Here is a 22843-nt window from a genome sequence, read left to right as displayed (position 1 = left end):
GTTAAAACTTCAACATCTGTGTGAGACCAAAGGAAGAGATGTTTATTTTGTCTGAAATTTAAATTCTCTGTAGCATACTATCTAATTTAACTTGTCTGGTCAGTTTATTTAAACAGCTTAATTACATGGAACCTAGAATAGGGAATAAGATCTTGTTATTCGGTACAGGTTAATGTAATACCTGGATACATTCCAGATATTTGAGGCAGAAAATAAAAAAAGTATTTGCAAAGTCCCTTGAGGGACTGGAGAAAAAATGTGGAAGTATTAAACCTCCCCACCTGGGAACTCCTGATATTCTCTCAAGCATTAGGGACTCCCAATTTAATAAGCCAAGCCCTTGAACTTGAGGCTTTTCCTTATGAACCTTATTTCTGTAATGGCCAAGCTAAGCCTACTTATAATTATGCATAAGAGTCACCCCCAGAGAACCTCTTTTGTTGCTCAGATGTGACCTCCCTCTCTCTCAGCCAAACTCTGCAAATAAATGCACTACCCTCCTCACCTTGTAGGACATGATTTCCAGGGATGAGCCTGGCCCTGGCATCATGGCATCATGGGACTGACAATGCCCTCTTGACCAAAAAGGGGAAAATAAATGAAACAAAATAAAGTTTCAGTGGCTAAGAGATTTCATATAGAGTCTAGAGGTCATTCTTGAGGTTATTCTTATGCAAGCTTCAGCCAAATATTGCAAATTGCCACAGTATGCCATGCCCCTACCAACAGTATTCCTGAAAACCCTAAAGAATATCCTAGGCTCTATCTAAGACTCTATAAAAGTTCTACTTATCAAGTTTATTTTTTCAGAAACTTAAAGCCTCCAGATTGTTTCTATGCCAGATAAGCCCTGAAATCCAGAGGTACCAGTCTCTCCAAGAACATCAACTAGTTTCATTCCTCTACCCCATAATGTCAATACCCCTTTTCAGCGTAATTTGTTAGGATTTAACAAATGATTTTGACTACTGACTTGTTACGTAGATATTTCTTTTTAGTTTCTAGTGTATTAGAGTAGCCAGAGGAAAAACCTGAATATGTTGAACTGTAATCCAGTAACCTTGATCTTTGATAATAATTGTATAACTATATAGCTTTTATCTTGTGACTGTGTGATTGTAATAACCTTGGGACTGACACCTACCCAGTGTATGGGTAGGTGAGTAATAAAATAAAGACATGCATGGGAAAAAAATAAATAATAGGTTGGGAATATGGGGAAACAATACCCCTATGTAAACTATGGACAATAGTTGATAGTACTGCTTTAATAAACTTTCATCAATTGTAACAAATGTAACTAACTGTTAAAAAAATAGTAGAATTACAAAAAAGTGCTATCATCAATTGAATAAATTTTGCACACCAATGTAAGTGTCAGTGGTAGGGTGGTGTATAGGAATCCTGCATTTTATGCATGATTGTTCTGGAAATCCACAACATCTCTAATCAAAAAATAAAATAAATAATAATAAAGCAACTGGCAAACAACTTTGGTAACACTCAGAAATGAAGCAACAATTAAATGGCACAAAACAGTATCACTTAAAAATTTTACAATATAAGTTCTCATAAAATATTGATATCAGAAACAGATCACCATATAGGTAATTGCAGTTAAAGAATTTATTACTAGCCTCCCAGAGAGAACTTGTGAAAGTGGGTTAAAGGTTGAATGACATAATATAATCAATCTACTAGCCCACTAGACTTTACTCACTAAAACTGATTAAGGGAAATGGACATAGACTTTTGAAAAAGAAGAGCAGCTGAAGAATAGATTCATTTACATATATAAATGCATACATACATACAAATACATAAATAGCCATGAAAGAGAAAACACCTGACAGAGGAGAAAAGAAGCATTAGGACTGACTGGAGATGGCGATGAGTCTTAACACAAAGCAATAATCAGAAAGTACCCAGTGGAATGGCAAGATCAACATTTCAGGGAGTAAAAAACAAACTACAGGAGCAGCAAAGGCAACCTCCCAGCAAACCAGTCAGAGGCTTCATGGAAAATGTGTGTGTGTGTGTGTGAATCTGGATCTTCAGGATCAGACAGGAACTCTCAGAGTCAGGAGACAGTCTGATATATTAAAATTAAAAAATGAAACAATGCCAATATAAGGCTGAATTAGACGGTCTGCTTTCAATGTTCACATTCTTGCTCAGGTGGAGATAATGTCAGAAGTATAAACTGGAAGCCTCCAAAGCCCTCCTGCCCCTCCTGCTCCGGGGAAATACAGGATTTTATAGAGAGGCAGAAAGATCAGCGCCCATGGCACAGTGACAGGAAGCATAAGGTCAAAGGTCACAAACTGGAAGCTGGAGAATCATGTTTTAATTGGTCCACACGGTTTTGAAAGTTTTTCTACCTGCCATGATTTCAAAATCTGGAGATCCCAAATAAAAATTCAGACTGCCTTTCTTAGATATCTGACCACACAACAAATTCATTTGTTCAACAACTATTTATTGAGCACCAACTATGTCACAGACATTGTCCTATGCAAGGGAAACTCAGCAGTGGACAAAAGACAAACATCCCTGTCCTCAGATCCTGGCCCTCAGTGGGGACAATCCTGGAATATCACAGGCATCATTTGCTCCCCCAGCCAGGCCATTTCACTCATTTAGGTTACCTGCCTGGCCCTACTAGTTGATACCCACTGACTGACTAATTCAAAAAAGAAGGAAACAGAGGTGCACTTAAATTTGATATGCTCTTTGATTACATAAATAAGAATAGTCTAAGTTCTAAATCAGAAAACTATACCCAAATTTTACTTAATTGAAGAAGTGGAGAAGAAAACAAGAAAGGGAATCATTCCTCTACTGAAATTTGAAAATACTGCCATGTCACTTTTAATGCACATTTCCCCATATCTATATTGAATAATTATCTTGAAAACCCAAAATAATTAAATATGAAATAAGAACATTGAAACGTAATGGACAAAATAAAGGCCTAGACAAAGAAAGGTCTCCCTTACAGTGAAAACTAAAAAGCACAAAAGAGAAATAGGTTTCAGTCAACAGAGAATAATGATTTTAAAAATTGACATAAATACACATCTTAGCCCAGTGGCAAACTAGAATAGTAAAGGAAATTAGACTGCATGCTCAGACTAGGAATAGAAGACCCAAGAAAACCAAAAGCTGAAATTAGGAAGTGCTGTGGTATTCAAATTGGAAAGCAATACAGAAATTATAAGTTTTATGGAAACTGCGGCAAAAAAGACATTCAGTTATATATCCAGCAATGACCAAAAGGACATGAACACCTTTGCTTGGAAATGCATTGACTAGATAAATGAAGCATGATCTCGGGAGAGCATAATTCATGAGGCTCTTCCAACAGTTGGAGCCCAATAAATACAGTGTCAGATAGGTGTAATATAATAAAATATAATATAATAATATATAATATTATTTCCCCAGGCTGACCAGAGAATCTTCTTCTAACTTCTTTGGCCACTTAAGAAGATCTTAAATTGAATCTTCCAGATTGAGTATTGTTGTTTATAGGAATTACCATTTATGGTAAATTAATTAATTGATGTAAGTATAAATTAGTCTCATGGTTTGTTAATTTTGGGGGGGTATGGTAGGAACAAGTTGGCAGCAATGTAGCTATTTTAGGTTAATTGTTTTTCTTATTCCTTTGTTTGGTTATAGTTTGTTTATTTTCTTGGGGTAGGGTAGGAACATGGGAAGCAATGTAGTTATTTTAGGTTATTTGTTTTTTCTTATTCCTTTGTTTTGGTTTTGTTTGAAATGTTTTTTATTGTGTTTTTATTGTTATTTAATTTTTTGGTAAAGTTTAAAAAAACAATGAATCAGTGTTAAAAAAAGTAACTAAGTAAATGAACAATGGGGGGAGGAGGGGAATGGGATGTTTTGGATGTTCTTTTTTGTTCTAATTTTTATTTTATTTCTTGGAGTAATAAAAATGTTCAAAAATTGATTGTGGTGACTGCACAACTATATGATGATCTATGAACAACTGATTGTATACTTTGGAGGACTATATTAGGTGAATATATCTCAATAAAATTGCATTTTTAAAAAAAAGTATAAATTAGTCTTTTGTGAGTCTTATAGATACAAACACACTATCTAGGCCTAGATCATTCTCACTGATTTGGGAATTCTGTTCCAGCCCCATAAGAATCACACCTTGAAGCATAAATAATAGTACTTTATGAAACCTGCTAAAACGAGCTGTTTATAGGATGATGTAGAGGGCATAGAGAACAAGGACTCTGTCCTTTAAGGGCTTGTTGGAGAAAAAGGGCACACAATCAATAATGACACTTTTCTGAGCAATTTTTTCAATAGAAGCTTGAAGTGAACACGAAAATGCTAAGAAGTTACCAAATAAAAGTGAGAATCATATACACAGAGTGACAAAGGAGGAAGAAAGAATGGGAAAGAATTCTTCCAAGCTTAGGTGTTTTTCCCTCAGAATCTTTAAAATGATAAAATGGGGACATGTATTTTTTATTAGAAATAGAATGACTTAGGGTGAGGTACTTGGGTTCTTTTCTGAAGAACATTGATTCCTTTTCCTCCCCTCCTTTTGCCCTGTCTTCTGTCTTGCCTTTATTGTCTCCATGTCTACTTCCCTGTGCTCCCTGCACCCCACAGTGATGGAGTGTGGACAGGCCCACTCGAACCTCAGTCCCTGGGTAAGGCTCGTATGGGGTGAAGAGCCAGGATCAGAGCCAAGTGCCTACATCTTCCTTATTAGCTCTGTGACCCTGGACAAATTTCTTTACCTCTCTGTGCCTCTGTTTTCTCATTTAAAAACTGGGAATAATAATAACATCAGACCATGGGGTTGCTGTAAAGATTAAATAAATTAATATAGCCAAAGTACTTGGAATTGTGCCCGGCTCTATTTACAGGTTTTGCTATTGTCATTATTATTATATGTCACATCTAAGCTTCTACCAGAGGCTTTCAGGTGCATATGAAGGGCTTGGCTTGAAACTTTAGGCCTTGGTACCTCTAAAGAGTGAAAAGAGAGCATTAGCATAGATTCAGAGGAAAATAAGGAATAGAGAAAAGAATTATTTTATTTCAGTTCTCTCCTCCTCCATATACAAGTACACTAAACATGAATATTTACAGAATTATTTAACATATTTATTAGTTTGTTTCTATTTTTTTAAAGGGAGCAACAGCTTTACCTGGTCTTTCCACTTTTATAACTTCTGCCCCAAGATCTCCTAAATTCATAGTAGCAAAAGGTCCTGCCAATACTCTACAATATAAACAGTGATAAATAAGTTAATTACCAACTTGAAAAAATTAATATTAATTTTTTTCGTAAAAGTCCATCAACACAGACCAACTCATATAATGCTAATAAGAATTAAAATTGTTAAAACTGTTTTAAAAAGTAATTTGGCCATATGTCAAGAACTTTAGAAAAGCATATTCCCTTTGATCCAATAAGTCTACTTCTAAGACTCTATCCCGAGGAAATAATCAAAAACTAGGCAAAGATTTACATACAAAGAAGTTCACTAAAGCCAAATTTATAACAGTGAAATATTGGGGGATGATTAAGTAATTAAATTGCATCTATAAAATAAAATATCTTATGTTTTTGTTGAATTTTGAATGACACAGGAAAATATTCAAAATATAACATTATGTTTAAAATGTGGGTAAAACTATAATTTCAATGTGCTTTCAATTTTTGTTTTTTTAATGTGAAGATTGGTAAGAAATGCATAAATATTACACCAATTATCTTAGATTGGATTACAGGAATTTTTTTTCATTTTTTGTCCTTTCCAAAGATTCAATAAGCATGTAAGCATCTTCTTATAATCCAAAAAATAAATAAATGCTTTTGAGAGAAGGGAATAAATCAATCACCAAGACGTAGATAAACCAATACAAACCTTGTTAGATCCAGAATTTTTACACCCTCCAGTGGTTTTGTGTTGTCAGTATCTGGTAAAACACAGAAAATATTTAAAGAGTAACACTTAATTTTTCTGGGATGGGGGGCTGGAATTTCTCATATTCTGTTCTAAGTAATCTCTATTACTACCAAATATAATATTTTTTTCCTTTACAATGGTTTCTGCATTATATGTAACACATTAGATTTGGCCTGATCCAATAAAAATCGGCTTGTATAAATTAAAGATCTTAATACCAGATTATTCCCAATTAATAAGCCCACAGTTAAAGATATTTTGTCTAATGAAAAATAAAAAGTGAAATAAACAAAGACATCCTGAGATGTGGGAGGCTGAAAGTAACAAAATCCTCCACATATTTGTTCTACTTTCAGGATGGGAGGAAAAATGGTCAAAACAAATTTGTTAAGCAATTTATAATCACATGTGAATGCCCTTTTGGCTTTTCATGCATCAGCTATAAAAATAAGTAGATGGATCAAAAATTATATCAGTAATTCCCTAAATATATTTACCATCAAAATTAAATTACAAAGTCAAATTTAACCATTTGGCTTACAAAATTTAGATCATGATCACTAGATAAACTGATATTCATGCCCATATGGGGAAAAATAATGAACTACCAGTTTGATACATTTTAAAAAAATTCTCGATGTAGGTACATCGCCAGTGGATTAAAATGAGAATTACAGAATTCACTTACTTTCACATGCACACAGCCCTGAGACCAACCACAAGGGACATAATGATTCTTAGGTATGGGGTCCACAGACTACACAGTTCTGGTAAGAAAGACTGGAAGTCTATACGGTGCTCATTCTCTCCATGAAATAAGCCAATTTGTTATTTGACAATAAGAAATTGCAGTCACAGCAATAGGAATATGTGACGTCCATGTGACTGGTGCATTATGTTATTGGAAGCATACATTTGGAAGCATACAAATTAAATCAGAAGGTAACCTGATGAGCAGTCAGCCTTCTCCAAAGAAACAGAACCAACAGGATAAATATATATGAATATGGAGAGATTTAATATAGGAATTGGCTCATGCAACCATGGGAATTGGCAATCCGAATTCTGTAGGGCAGGCCACAAGTTGGAAACTTGAAGGTGAAGTTAAACTCCCAAGTTGGAAACACCAATGAAGGTGACAAATTCCCCAGCAGAACTGGGCTGGCTGAGTAGAAACAGGGATTTTTCTGACTGCTGAAATCCTTAGATTCTGCTTTAAGGCCTGCAACTGATTTCATGATCACATCCTCTACAAAAGACACGTTCAAATCTTAATCCGCATTCCTGTGGATGTGGACCCATTTGTAAATAGGACCTTTTGAAGATGTTAAGATTAGCTAACGTGTAGCCAAATTGAATCAGGAGAATCTTAACGACTAGAGGCCTTATAAAGAGAGGAAATTTGGATGCAGTCAGCCAGAGAAAGCCAAAAGAAAAAGGCAGACAAAAGTCAGCAGAAACCAGAAGAGCAGATATAAGGGGAGAGAGAGATCACCAGGTGACATCACCAGAATGCTACCAACGTTGGAGAAAACATGGCCTTGCTGACACCTTGATTTTGGACTTCTAGCCCTCAAAACTCTGAGACAATAAATGTTTGTGGTTTCAGCCAACCTCTTGTGTGGTATTTGTCATGGAAAACCTGGCAAACTAAGACAGCCAGAGTGATCTTTGTAAAATGTAAAACAAATAATGTCATTCCCTTGCTCAAAATCCTCTAAAGGCTTCCTGACACACTTGGGATGGCATCCAACATCCTACCGCTGCCCACAAGACCCTGCCTATTCTGGCCTTGCCTCCCTCTCCAATCTCGTTCTCCATCACTCCCCATCTCTCTCACTCTTCTGCAGCTACATCGGCCTTCCTGCAGTTCCTTGAACACAAAGAGTACCTTTCTGCAGGCCTGTGGCAAGACAGAGATGTACCACTCGGATGCCTCTTTGGGTGCTATCTACCTTTGAGAAGTGTGGTTAGTTGACAACCTGCTGTTATTAGCTTCATCAGGGTCCCCCTCAGCTTTTCTGCTGAGATGATGCAATTCTCAGGGCAGCTCTTGGTCATAGAAGTGAGCAAAGTAGGAGTAGAAAGGCCCGGTCATTTCCTCTGCCAGTGACGGTCAGTTGTAGCAGCCCTTGTTGGGGTATTGGCTCTGGAACACCCACTGGGTAACAGAGACTTTGTCAAGTCAGCATGCAGCCTGACAGCCATCCCCCACACACACACACACACAATTGTGTTCCCTCCCTTGCCTTTCACAGATATCACTCTCCTTCTAACTCCCTCTCAAGATTTGCTTTCTGGAGAACCCAATATGTGACAGGGCATTTGCTATACCCTCTGGCTGAAACTTTCTTTCTCCATTAATTTGCATAATCTTGTTCACGTCATTCAAATTTCTGCTCCAATATCACACTCTCAAAGAGACCTTGCCTAAAACAGCACCCTTGTGAATCTCTATCTCTGAGTTATGTTTCCTTATAACATTTATCATCACCTCACATTACCTGCTTATTTATTTGTTTGCTTATTACCTGTCTTTCCCACTAGAAGCAAACTTAGTGAGGGCAGGCCCCGTCCGTCTTGCATCCCTGCACCTAGCACAGTGGCTGGCCCATGTAGGCACTCACTAAGAATTAGCTGAGGGATCACTCTGAGAGACTGAGGGAGGGACAGTGATCATTTAAAAGAGACAAGAATCCAAAATCAGGTAGCTAATTTCTCTCTCACCTAGATGTAGCTAGAATAGGGTGGGAAAAATACAGCTAAACAAAGATGCAGTGAAATTGCTCTGCCAAAGAAATCAATGGAAATTTGGGGGTACCGTAAGCTTAGCAGCTAGAATGCAAAGGAAAATTATACAAAGAAAGAGCAACAAAGGAGAAAAGTTACCAGAAAAAAAATTTCCACTAGCAAGATGGCTAAAGACTTTTTTTTTTAATATTTTTTTTAATTAGAGAAGTTGGAAGCTTACAGAAAAATCATGCATAAAATACAGCATTGCCATATACCCCCCTGACACACACAGTTTTCCCTATTATTAACCATGTGCATTAGTGTGGTATCTTTGTTACAACTGATGAAAGAATATTATTATAATTTTACTATTAACTGTATTCCAGAATTTATATTAGAGTTCACTGTTTGTGTTGTAAACAGACTGTATGGTTTTTTTTAAATTTTTATTCTAGTAATATATAAACAACCTAACATTTCCTATTTAACCACATACAAAAAGATCATTCATTCAGTGGTGTTAATTACATTCACAATGTTGTGCTACCATCACTTCTATCTATTACTAAAGCTTTTCCATTGCCCTAAACAGATATTCTGTACCAATTAAGCACAAACTCCCCATTCCCCACCCCCATTCCAGCCCCTGGTAACTTGGGCTAAAGACCTTTTTAAAACATGAAGAGTTAATATTGTATTTTAAGTTCTATGTGGTGCTGATGGGTTAACATTCTCAAGAACCACGAAATTGATTTGGTAAAACTTGGCAAAATACAAATACCCTGTGTAAGTGTTCTAGGGAAAATCAAAGAAAAATCTTAGTTCTACATATGAACTGGTGTTGGAAAGAGGGAATAGAATAGCTGTGGGAGGTCGGACATGAGTAACTATTCATTAAACAACCTTTTTTCCTACTATGTTCTAAACATTCTATGAAAAACAGTCTTAAAAGACATCACATCCCCTCCTCCTCAAGGATTCCATGGCTCTAAGGAAAACTGATGTACAATTATTACAATGATTAAGAACATAAGCCCTTATGATAGCAACTAAAAGAATAAAATATCCAGGAATAAATTTAACCTAGGATGTGAAGGACTTGTACATGGAAAACTACAAATCATTACTGAAAGAAATTAAAGAAGACCTAAATAAATGGAAAGATATGTGTTCATGAATTGGAAGACAATATCTCTAAGATGTCAGTACTACACAATGCTATTTACAGATTCAATGCAACCCCAATCAAAATACCAATGGCCTTCTTTGCATAAATAGAAAAGCTAAATCACCAAATTCATATGGAGGGCAAAGGACCCTGAATATCCAAAAATGTATTCAAAGAGAACAAAGTTGGAGGACTCATAACTTCCCAATTTAAAAACCTATTACCAAACAGAATAATCAAAACAGTGTGGTACTGCCAGAAGGACAGATATGTAGACCAACAGAATAGAATTGAGAGGTTAGAAATAAATCCACACCTTAATGGCTGATTGATATTTGACAAGGGTGCCAAATCTATTCAATGGGGAAAGAATAGTCTCTTCAATAAATGGTGCCATAAAACTGGATATCCTACCTAAATGCAAACGAATGAAAGTGAACCCCCACCCCATACCATATACAAAAAATAACTCAAAATGGAGCAATGACCTAACTTTACAAGCTAAAACTATAACACTATTAGAAGATTACACAGGGAAATATATTTTAGATCCTGTATTAGGCAATGGAGTCTTAGACTTTACACCAAAAGAATAAGCAACAAAAGAGAAATAGATTAAATGGACTTCATCAAAATTAAAAACTTTTCAGCATCAAAGAACATTTTCAAGAAAGTGAAATGATAACCTACAGAATGGAGAAAACATTTGGAAACCATATATCCAATAAGAGTTTAATACTCAGAATATATAAAGAACTACTACAACTCAACTACAAAAAAGACAAATAACCCAATTTAAAAACAGGCAAAGGATTTGAATAGACATTTCTCCCAAGAAGATATACAAATGGCCAATAAGCATATGAAAAGATGATCAACATCATTAGCTATTAGCAAAATGCAAATCAAAACCACAATGAGAGAGATAGGGCAAGATGGCAGCATAGAGAGGTGTGGAATTTAGTTAGTCCTCTAGAACAACTAGTAAAGAGCCAGGAAGAACTAGTAAATAGCCCGGAACAACTGCTGAGGGACATCCATGACTGTACACACATCCTACACCAGCCTGGAATGAGTGGAATGGCTGAGATCACAGCATAGAACTGTAAGTAAAGCCCCCCAAACTGCGGAGTTGGCACTTCCCCACCAGCATGGCAGCCTGACCTAAAACACTTCCCTGTGGAAAAAAGAAGCAGGTTACCTGGAGCAAGGGAAAGTGACTCAACCAAGCTCCAATTGCAGCTTTAATTAACAAATTTGGACTATTAAACACAAGCTACCAACACAGATAAACCCAGAGCAAGCAGAAAAGGAACCTAGGGTTCCTACTGGCAGAGAGGAGGCAGGACTGATGGGAAAAAAATACATAAATAAATAAAAACAGAGACTTTTGGAGATGGTTGAGCTCAGAATACTGGACAGTGGCTGTGTACCAGGAGAAGGGGAACAGAGAGCCGGGTGCCAATGCTAGTTGACCAGCAAAGCTGGGGGCCTGGGGACTGGCTCTAAAAAGCCTCAGGCATTTTCAATTGTCAGCACTGACCCAAGAAAGGGTAGAGTTAACAGAGTCAAAGAGACAAAGGAGGAATTTAAGTGTAGAAGATAACTCCCTAAAAGGTGTATCTTCCCTAAGAAAAGGGAGACAGGGCCCAGCTCAAGTGGCTGCCCATCCTCAGAGAATTCAGACCCCAGGACCTTGGAGGGGAAAGAAAAAACAAAACAAAACAAAAAACAGACAAACAAAAAAAAAAAAAAACAGACACAACTCAAGCATGGCTTCTGATGCCCTTGGCCCCTGGCAAAGACAGGGTCCGCTGAAAATTAAAGGGACCACACCTCTTTACACCAGTGGGGAGCTGTGGGCTGACAAGCACAACCTGCTGGGAAGGATAGGAAAACAGTCTAGAGGCCTCACAGGAAAGCCTGACAATCTGTTGGGTATCACCCTCACGGATACCCAGCCTCCTCCTGAGAACTGGGCACATCTGGTCTGGGAAAACCTGATTGGGATAATCAAGGAAACCAGATGCCTAGACAACAAAAAATTACAAATCACATAGGAAAAATGAAGATATGGCCCAGTCAAAGGAACAAACTTACACTTCAACTGAGATACAGAAATTGAAACAACTAATTATTATTCAAACAAATCTCCTAAATCAATTCAAAAATCAAATCAACAAGTTGAGGGAAGATATGGCAAAAGAGATGAAGGATATAAAGAACACATTGGGAAAACATAAGGAAGAACTCAAAAGTCTGAAAAAACAATTAGCAGAACTTATGGGAATGAAAGGCACAATACAAGAGATGGAGGAAAAAAAAAAACACTGGAGACATACAACAGGAGATTTGAAGAGGCAGAAGACAGGATTCATGAACCAGGAAATCTGAAGTTCTCCACACAAAAGCAAAGATAGGGAAAAGAATGGGAAAATATGGGCAGCACCTCAGGGAATTGAATGACAACATTAAGCACATGAATATACATGTTATGGGTATCCCAGAAGGAGAAGAGAAGGAAAAAGGGGCAGAAGCAATAATGGAGGAAATAATCAATGAAAATTTCCCATCTCTTATGAAAGACATAAAATTACAGATCCAAGAAGTGCAGCGTACCCCCAAATAGAATAGGTATGAATAGACCTATACCAAGACACTTCATAAATAAGTTTATCAAATGTCAAAGACAAAGATAGAATGCTGAAAGCAGCAAGAGAAAAGCAATCCATCACATACAAGGGAAGCTCAATAAGACTATGTGCGAATTTTTCTGCAGAAACCATGGAGGTGAGAAGGCAGCAGTATGACATAGTTAAGATTCTGAAAGAGAAAAACTGTGAACCAAGAATTCTATACCCAGCAAAACTGTCCTTCAAAAACAAGGGAGAGTTTAAAATATTCTGAGATAAGCAAACACTGAGAAAGTTTCCGAACAAGACACCTGCTCTACAAGAACTATTAAAGGGAGCATTACAGACAGATAGGAAAAGACAGGAGAGAGAGGTTTGGAGCACAATATTGGGTGATGGGAGCACAATAATGTAAGTACAATGAACAAAGATGACTGTGAGTACAGTTGAAAGAGGAAGGTTAGGGGCATGTAGGACACCAGAAGAAAAGATAGAAGATAAAGACCGGGACCGTATAATGTAGTGAAACCTAGAGTGGTCAGTGATTGTGATTAAATGTACAAATATGTTTTTACAAAAGGGAGAACAAATGAATGTCAACTTTGCAAGGTGTTAAAAATGGGGTGGTATTGGGGAAAAAATACAATCAATGCAAACTAGAGTCTAAAGTTAACAGTAGCTTTGTAATATGCTCCCATTAATTGTAACAAAGGCAATATACCAAAGTTAAATGTCTAGAAGAGGGGAATATAAGGGAGGGGTATGGGATTCTTGGCATTGGTGGTGGTGTCTTTTTTTTTTTTGTATTTTATTTTTATTTTATTCCTATTTTGTTGCTTTTTAGTTGTCATTTTTTCTTTTTTTCTTTTTCTTTTTTCTTTTTATTTTTTTCACCTCTTCGTCTTTCTTTGTGGAAGAAATTGAAATGTCCTTATACAGATAGTGTGCCGGTTTGAATATATTATGTCCCCCAGAAAAAGCCATATTCTTTGATGTAATCTTGAGGGGCAGACAGAATAGTGGGGATTAAGTTGGAACGTTTGAATTAGGTTGTTTGCATCGAGATGCGCCCCACCCAACTGTAGATGATAACTGATGGGATATTTCCATGGAGGCGTGGCCCCACCCATTCAGGGCGGGCCTTGATCAGTGGAGCCATATAAATGAGCTGGCTCAAGGAGAGGAAACGGAGTGCAGCTGTGAGTGACGTTCTGAAGAGAAGCAAGCTTGCTAGAGAGGAACGTCCTGGGAGAAAGCCATTTTGAAACCAGAACTTTGGAGCAGACGCCAGCCACGCGCCTTCCCAGCTAACAGGTTTTCCGGACGCTATTGGCCATCCTCCAGTGAAGGTACCCGATTACTGATGTGTTACCTTGGACATTTTATGGACTTAAGACTGTAACTGTGCAGCCAAATTAACCTCCTTTTTATAAAAGCCTATCCATCTCTGGTGTTTTGCATTCCACAGCATTAGCAAACTAAGACAGATAGTGATGTTGAACGTATAACTATGTGATTATACAGGGAACCACTGATTGTTTACTTGGGATGGAATGTATGATGTGTGAATAAAACCATCTAAAAAATAAAGAGAGGGCTACAAGTGCTGGGGAAAATGTGGAGAAAAGGATGTACCTAATCACCGTTGGTGGGAAAGTAGAATGGTGCTGCCCATCTGGAGGGCAGTGTGATGGTTCCACAGGAAGCTAAGCATGGGGTTCCCATATGGTCCTGCAACTCAGTCATTGGGAATATACTTGAAAGAACTCAAAAGAGGGACAGGAATGGACATTTGCACAGTGGGATTTATGGTGGTAGTATTCTCGATTTGCAGTGGATGGAGATGGCCTAAGGATACACAGACTGATGAACAGAATGGCAAACTGTGGTATATACATACAATGGAATACTAAGCTGTTATAAGAAGGAGTGAAGTTATGAGGTAAATGGGCATTGAGGACAGTATGTTGGGTAAAATAAACAAGAAATGAAAAAAAAAACATTATAATGCCTCACTAATATGGACTAACTATAATGTGCAAACTCTGAGAATTGAGTCTGAGAGCATAGGTTATCAGGGGAAAGCTTACTGCAAAGGTTCCTAGATTTAAGCTCTTACAGCAGTTACATCTATTCCTGAGTTGTAATGGTTATTTCTAAATTCCGAGATGCCGAGCCCTTTGTGTATAACCTGGTTGGTCCCTGGAACTTTGTGTATCTGTGTGACACCTGAGACAGCAATGGCAGCTGTGAATGTCAGCATTATCCCATACAGCAAATGTTAAGGAGTCTGAAAAAAGAGATCAGACTTCAATTAGAGATATGAACGAAATGGACTTGGTTAGGACTAAGGTAAATCAACTAAAAGGTAAAGGACAATATTGATGGTGTTTTTAAAACTTCAACTTCTGTATGAGACCAAAGGAAGAGATGTTTATTAGGTACCAAATCTATATTGTTTGTAACACACTATATAATTTAACTTCTATGATCAGTTTATTCAAACAACATAATTACATGGAACGTTGAATAGGGAGTGAAATCTGGTTGGTTTGTACAGGTTAGTGTGAAGCCCCAATATATCCGAGAGTAATCTGGGCAGAGAATAAAAATGTAGTTGCAAAGTCCCCTTAAAGAACTAGGTGGAAATGTGGAAATATTAAATTTCCCCAACTAGGGAATTAATGATATTCTCACAAGCATTGGGGGCTACAAATTTAGAAGGCTGAGCCCTTGATCTTGGGGCTTGCCCTTATGAAGTTTGTTACTGCAATGGAGAGGCTAAGCCTCCTTAAAATTGTGCTTAAGAATCACCCCCAGAGAACCTCTTTTGTTGCTTAGATGTAGCCTCTCTCTCTAAGCCAACCCTGCAGGTAAACTCACTGCTCTCCCCCCTACATGGAACATGACTCCCAGGGGTGTAAATCTCCCTGGCAACGTAGGACATGACTCATGGCAATGAGCTTGGTTCTGGCATCGTGGGAGTGAGAAAGGCTTCTTGAACCAAAAGGGGGAAGAGAAATGAGACAAAATAAAGTTTCAGTGGCTGAGAGATCTCAAATAGAGTCGAGAAGTCATTCTGGAGGTTATTCTTATGCATTACATAGATATCCCTTTTTAGTTTTAGTGTACTGGAATAGCTAGAAGGAAATACCTGAAACTGTTGAACCGCATCCCAGTAGCCTTTATCTTGAAGATGAATGTATAACTGTATAGCTTACACTGTGTGACCATGTGATTGTGAAAACTTTGTGGGTCCCACTCCCTTTATAAAGTGTATGGACAGATGAATAGAAAAATGAGGACAAAAAGTAAATGAATAATAGGGAGGGTTGGGGGGTATGGGATGTTTGGGGTGTTCTTTTTACTTTAACTTTTATTTGTATGTGTGTGGTAATGAATATGTTCAAAAATTGATTGTGGTGATGAATGCACAATTACATAATGGTACTGTGAACGGTTGATTGTACACCATGGATGATTGTATGGTGTGTGAATATATCTCAATAAAACTAAAAAAAAAATTTCTTTTCTCAACAACATATAACGAACTCTTACAAATCAGTAAGAAAGAAACAAAACACAATGGAAAAATGACATGAACAATCAATTCACAGGAAATAAAAATGTCCAGTATGTATAGTAAAAGATGTCCATAGCAATTTCATTTACAAAACAGTTGGAAATTATAATATTTTTTTTCTCAGCACATTGGCAAACATTTAAAAGATAATATATAATGTTGGCAAGGATGTGGTGAAATGGGCACTTTCATACACTGCAGGTTGTAAATCAGTAACAATCTTCTAGGAGAGTAATTTGACTCATTCTATAAAAATGTAAAATGTTAGTATCCTTTTATTACATTTTCCTATTTGCAGAATTTAAACCACAGAAACATTCCACAAGTGTGCTAGCATAGGTATAAAAATGCTCATTGCAGAACTTCTTTGTTTTGATTTTCTGCAAATCAACTTTACTGAAGAATAATTTACATATAATAAATTATACCCTTAAATAAGTTTGGCAGAGGTATACATCTGTGAAATCAAGGCCACAAACAAGAAACAGAGTTTTCTATCACCTAAAAGTTTCCTCCTGCCGCTTTGCAAACTACCTCTCCCTCCATTCCCAGCTTCAAATCTGCTTTCAAGTCACTATAAATCATATCATAGGTACTCTTTTATGTCTACCTTCTTTCATTCAGCTTAACTGCTTTGACATTCATCTATGTTGTTGTATGTGTATAAATTAGTGGTATTCTACTGTATGGATATATTGCATTTTGTTTATTCATTTAGCTGTTGATGGGTAATTGGATTATTTCCAGTTTGGAGCTATAGCGAATCAAGCTGCTATGAACATTCATGTACAAATCTTCACATGGAAACATGTTTGATACAGTAAGTGTAAGTTTAACTGTTTAAGAAACTCCCAAGCAGATTTCCAAAGTGGTTGTACAATAATGTATGAGAGTTCCAGATGTTCCATATCCTTCCAACACTAGGAAAATATTTCTGTAACTTTGTTTAATTTTGACTATGTGTATACTCAGCAAAAAAAAAAAAACAAAAAGGCAAAGAAAAAGCAAAAAGGGAAAATACAAAGAGTAAACAAAACAACAGGAAAAAAAACAAAACATATTACAGAAAAAGCAAAACTTCAAATACAGGAAGGTATTTTGACATCATTTGGAATGAATGGAAAAGGGATTCTCTTATACAAATTTCTAAAAATATTGATCTTCTGCTCTCAGGTCTCTTTTGGGGCCCTACTTTATTTCAAATAATTAGGAAATCTACTTAGGTCTCTTCATCCCATTAATATCATTTCTTTACAAATCTATGAAGTCTTTATTTCACTAACAATGCCATTTCACAATCATAATAAATCAGTAGAATTTTAACAAAAAAATGCTTTTAAACTGAATTCATTTAACATCACATAATAGAAGTTTTTTTCACATAACAGAATTTCACTTCTATTATCTGAGAAAACACCCAGAAAGGACTTCTAGAGTACACATAAGTCAAAATCAATGAATGAGTTTTAAGCTACGAGTCTAAGTTCTCGAGTCAGACTGCCTGGATTCAACTCCCTGCTCTGCTACTCACAATCTGAATGACCTTGGATGGGTTACTTGACTTCTCTGAGACTGTTTCCTCAATTGCAGCATCTATCTCACAGGGTTTGCAAAGATTAAATGAAATGTCATATATAAAGTGCTCAGTATACTTCCTGGTATATAATAAATGCTCACTAAAAATTTGCTATTGTTATGACTGTCATCATCAACATGCATTTATTATATCGTCATACTTAATAAATCAGATTATTTAAAATCCAGATTTGAACACAAGAAAAGAAAAACACATTATTATATTAAGTAACGGGAAAAAATGGTTCTCAATATTCTATACTCAAGAGAAAAAAATGGTTCTCAATATTTTATACTTAAAAGGACATCTGGAGTCATATTTTGCTTCTTTGTGAAAGAACAAAATAGGCTGGGAAGGAGTGGGGGGGTTGTTACAGGGGAGAAACCAGTTGGAAAAGGGCATGAATTGTAATGTAATTTGTTGAGATACATTGAGCAGCTTGTTTATCTCTCTCTCTTATTTGGCCTCTAGGATGGAAAGCTATTAGGATGATACAGCTAGGTAGCCATGCAAAGAAGTATAATTATCACGAAGCTGCCATCAATTCTATGCTTGCCAGAGCTGCTTCTAGGCCTCCCCTGGTACTTGGCCCTAGGGTTTCCAAGACTCACATAAACTTGAGCAGCACCAGACTGGGGATAATTGACAGATGTCCACACAAGTTGCTCATCTAGGTGACAGCCATTCTGGCATCCCTCCTCACTGGTGCCAGCCAACTACTAAGATGGAGGGGAAAAAAAAAAGCCAAGTCATAAAACAAACTGATCAAATAAATATCAGAGAACATGCAATATTCACCAGAAGGATTTTTTAATTTGCACTTAACTACCAAAACTTGACAGTGAGAAAACAGACATCAATTCTGCTCATTATCTATATAACTATTATCTATAATAGTTAGCACGTTATTTTCTTTCTAGCACATGTTAGTTTGGCAGATAATTTTAGGAGCTTGTAGTACCTAGAAAATTAATATCCACTGGAAGACATTCGTGAAATGTCACCAAGAAGTAATTTTTTTCATTTCTACATTTGTGGGAAACAAGAGAAGGTGGTAAGAAAAAGAGACTGAAGAATTTTCATGAATTTCAAGGACTTTTCAATGCCATTCTTCACTGAAATCCATTAGTATAGATATTGACAGTAATTACAGATTGCTCATTTTCTTGTCATCATACACTTTTACTTCTCACTAACACAAGATCCCCTTGAAAGAACCATTTTGAGATAATATTTGTTAATTAGTTTTCTTTCTCTGAAATCTCTGGGGAAAAATATGACTCGTAACTATCAAATGTTTAAGTTTATGTACAATGAAAAATAAAATAGGAATTAGCCTTCAAATTTAATTAATATTCATTTCTGCAGTACTGCTACATAATTGACAAGGTAAATAAAAGTGACACAATGAAAATAGGAAAAGAAATCCTTAACTTTATAATCAATTTTCATTTTTCCTCTTTACACAAGCAATTGAGTACAAGAAATTAAGACAATGCAGATAATGACAAGCAAAATTAAAATCACTTATTATCAGAACAAAGCTAATAATTTCATTTGTGGTATAATCACTTTCAGAGATTAGATAGGAAGATAGATGTATGTATGAATATAAATTTTATGTTCAAAAATCTATATAATCTGTGATTATATGCTACATATTATATTATAACCTGATTTTATCCTTAATATTTTGCAAGCTTCCACCCAGGATTTAAGTTCTAAGATGCAATACTTAGCTGCCCCTTGGAATAAATTAGTCCCCTAGAACTGAGCCAAGAAGCCTTTTCCACCAAGAATGATAGCCTACTGGAATCTCATTGCAAAGAAGTGCAAGTTGACCAGACACTAGCTATTATGGTTCTTGAGATCCTATTGCAAATCAAAAAGGTAGTGAGGAAGTTATGCTAAAGTTGTGGGACAACTACACCATTCAGGGACAACCAAGCAACCATACGTAACTGGATAATAATTTATAATTCACCCTCTGTTGACAACCAAATTCTTAAGAACTACAAGAACTTGGCAATTACCATGGAGTTTGCAACCAAACAGGTTTTGGGACTGTTGAAGGTGACCATTTGTAACCAAAACTTGAGAAATTTACAAGAAATATGGTACAAAAAGACCAGAAAAAGCACTTCAGTCATGGTTAATGCATGCCACAACCAAAGTACAAGTCAGTGCTCATCCCAAACCCCTCTCCACTCCTCTATATTTCCTAGCCTTCCTTACCATTAGGTTGGGGCCAAATGACTGGATTTTGGCCAGTGAAGCATAGGCAGAAGTAATATAAGCCAATTTCAGGCCTAACCTTTAAAAACATCCCATGAAATCCTCCAGTCCTCTAGTTCTCTGCTGCAGTAACCCTGGAAGCTACAAGTTTCAAATAGTATAGCTACATGTACAAGAAAGATGCTTCTTAGATTGTGGACTAATGTGTACCACAACACAACCTAGCTTACCCTAATAAATATGACAAGCATTGGAGAAATGGTGGCCTCTAAGTGAGTCCACGGCATCAAAGCCAACAACTAGAAAGTTCATTTCAGGGGTAGATTGTTTCACTGTCCCACTACAACAGTCTTCAAACTGGAATATGTGAAGATTTCCATAATGGATGCATGAATCATTTTCAAGACATCAATTTCTAGATTTTCAACTTACATATGTACAAATAAGCCTGCTTTCACAACAAACCTTCTCCTGGTAAGCAAAAGGAAAACATATTCCTCATATAACCTAGATCTTAATACACTCTACTATTCTGGAGCATAAAAACCTCTAGAGTATCAAAAGGATAACCAAAATACTGGCTTCTGGGAAGCTCTCTTAGTGATTGATCAAGTCACCTTAACGTCATGAAGTTTCCTGTCTTTCCTTGTCTTACACAAATTTAAAAGAGGAGGTTGGTATTAAAAACAGAGTATAGCAGCCTGTGTAGGGAAAGTTGTGATTTCAGAACAGCCAAAGGAATATAGATTAGTGGCACTGATTCCTTAAATGTAACTGGAATGTTTGGTAAAACTCTCAAAATTTTCAAGGAAATTGGATAAACCCAGGGATAAATTCATTTCTTAATATTTGCTGTGCTTTTAAAATTAAATCATATCATAAAATATTTACAGCATATGCAGTTGATTCTTGCCTTAGATCACATAAAATTTACTTAAGTGTTGAAAAATGCTAAATATAACATTAAAATATACAAGAGATTATTTTGCTCTTCAAAAGCTGTTTCAGAGGTTAACTACTACCAGGAATTGATATGTGGAAGGATGGTAAGCAGTACCAATTTATAGACTGAATTCATAACCATAGTCAACCAGCCAAAGGGAAAACTTAGTTGTTCACGCATCTTCAATGGGACATCCTGGATTTAGCTCCTCAGAGGATCAGAAGGGGTTGAACCAGGAATTGGGGGAGCAAATTATGGCTAAGAATTACTGAACATAAGAGTGTTCACAAACCCAAGAAGCCCCTTGAACTTCTCAGTGATCGTGATGTTAATGGGAAGACCCTGTGGCTGCCCTCTGACAGACTATGGAAAGAAGAAAAACGAATCCCCTCCAAGGGACAACTGGCAAAACACTGCCCCCATAGGCTGATGGATTAGGGTAAAAAACACCTTCACAAGCACTTGGAGGAATTGGAATCATTACGGGGGTAAAATGAACTTGTATATTGGGGGGATGGGGGGAGTTGGTGTCATGTTAGACTGCGAATCTGATGAGCCCCTTTTAACACATAAAAAGAGAGTAAGCCGTATTTTATAGAACACTGCAGATATTTAACTAGGAGAATGGAAGGGAAGGAGTGGGGAGGGAGCCTAGAAGAACTGATGGGTGGGTATATATGTAAGAGGTAATATATTTGATAATTTTATTTTTGACAACTTCCAATGGGTAACTTTGAATAACAGGAAAGAGATCTAAACAGAAATTTAGGATACCTTCTGAGTAAATTCTATGTATTCTGTGAAATATCTCTCAAAAACTTCTCTAAAAGTAATAAAGATAAAAATTATTAAAGTTTTTAGAGTGTTGGAAGACAGAGAAGGGGGAGCAAGAAGCATGTTTCCATGGATAGCATCAGGCCTTCAGGTGACCTTGCCATGTTCATATTACACCGTTTAAAGCTTTTAGTACATATTGTCAAACTGTCCATCAGGAGGGCAGTGTCGACATACAGCGACACCAGTGACGGATGAAAGTGGTGCTCTTCACCATTTTCCATGACTGTGAATATAATCTTGGTTTTTTGTTTTTTTAAAAAAAATTTGTGTTTTTGCCAATTCAGCAGTCAAAAATTTGCATGGCATTGCCATTTTAATTTGCAAGTACTTAATGCCTTGTGAAATTGAACTTTTTTTTTTTTTCATTTCTGCTGGCCATATATCTTCTTTTAGAATCTACCTATTCTTGTTGTTTTTCAGTATATCAACAGGCACATTTATCTTTTTCTTATTGATTTCTAAGGAATATTTTATGCATAAGTATATTGACCTCTTATCAGTCATATTTACTGAAAGTAATTTTTCCCTACTTCTTGTTTGCTTTTTAAAATTGTTTCAGATTTTCATTTTTAAAAAATCATTTCTTTCATGGTTTCTGCCTTTGTATCTTTTAGGGGTCCCTAAGACCACCCACAACTTCAGTGATTTCCTAGAAGGATTCACAGGACTCAGGATACAGTTGTACACATGGCTAAGGTTTATTATAACAAAAGGATACATGATAAGATCCATGAGGGGAAAAGACACAGACGGAGTCTGGAAAAAGCCATACATAGGTTTCCTTATGTTCTCTCCCTCCTATGAAGGACCACACCAAGCATGTTCCTTTCTCCAACAGCAAAAAATACGGTAATGTGTGCACTATATCTGCGCAGGGATGTCCATTAGACTCAGTATCCAAGGTTTTTAACCGAGGGATGGTCATGCATCCCTCTGCCTATCAAGACACTCAAAAGGAAAACAGGTATTCATAGTAAATTACATTGCTTGTATAAACTGTCTAAGCACAGTGATCCACCCCTATGAATAAGGGAACAGTGCAACTGCGAAGTTCCCAGAAGCCAACTGTATTAGTCATGGTTCTCTAGGGAAACAGAACCAACAAGAGATATCTGTAAACAGATCATAAAAGTGTCTCTCACAAATGTGGGGGTGCACAAGTCCCAACT

General features: G+C 36.7%; 1 protein-coding gene across 7 annotated transcripts in view; it reads right to left on the bottom strand.

Annotated features, from left to right (window-relative positions):
• The window catches only part of SUGCT (succinyl-CoA:glutarate-CoA transferase), a 769056-nt gene that overhangs the window by 738435 nt on the left and 7778 nt on the right, over positions 1-22843 (bottom strand). The window contains exons 2-5 of one of the 7 annotated variants that reach the window (XM_037837132.1): positions 18621-18685; positions 18271-18378; positions 5925-5976; positions 5202-5275 (exon numbers count right to left, since the gene is read on the bottom strand). In XM_037837132.1, the coding sequence (XP_037693060.1) occupies positions 5202-5250 (49 nt within the window). In that variant the 5' untranslated portion in view covers positions 5251-5275; positions 5925-5976; positions 18271-18378; positions 18621-18685. Of the gene's footprint in view, positions 1-5201; positions 5276-5924; positions 5977-7921; positions 8771-18270; positions 18379-18620; positions 18686-22843 lie in introns of those variants that run through there. The other 6 variants (XM_037837133.1, XM_037837131.1, XM_037837134.1 and 3 more) reach the window with 6 other exon arrangements.

Source organism: Choloepus didactylus, chromosome 5, assembly GCF_015220235.1.
Source record: "Choloepus didactylus isolate mChoDid1 chromosome 5, mChoDid1.pri, whole genome shotgun sequence".
NCBI lineage: Eukaryota > Metazoa > Chordata > Mammalia > Pilosa > Megalonychidae > Choloepus > Choloepus didactylus.
This window is presented reverse-complemented; position numbering and strand designations above follow the sequence as displayed.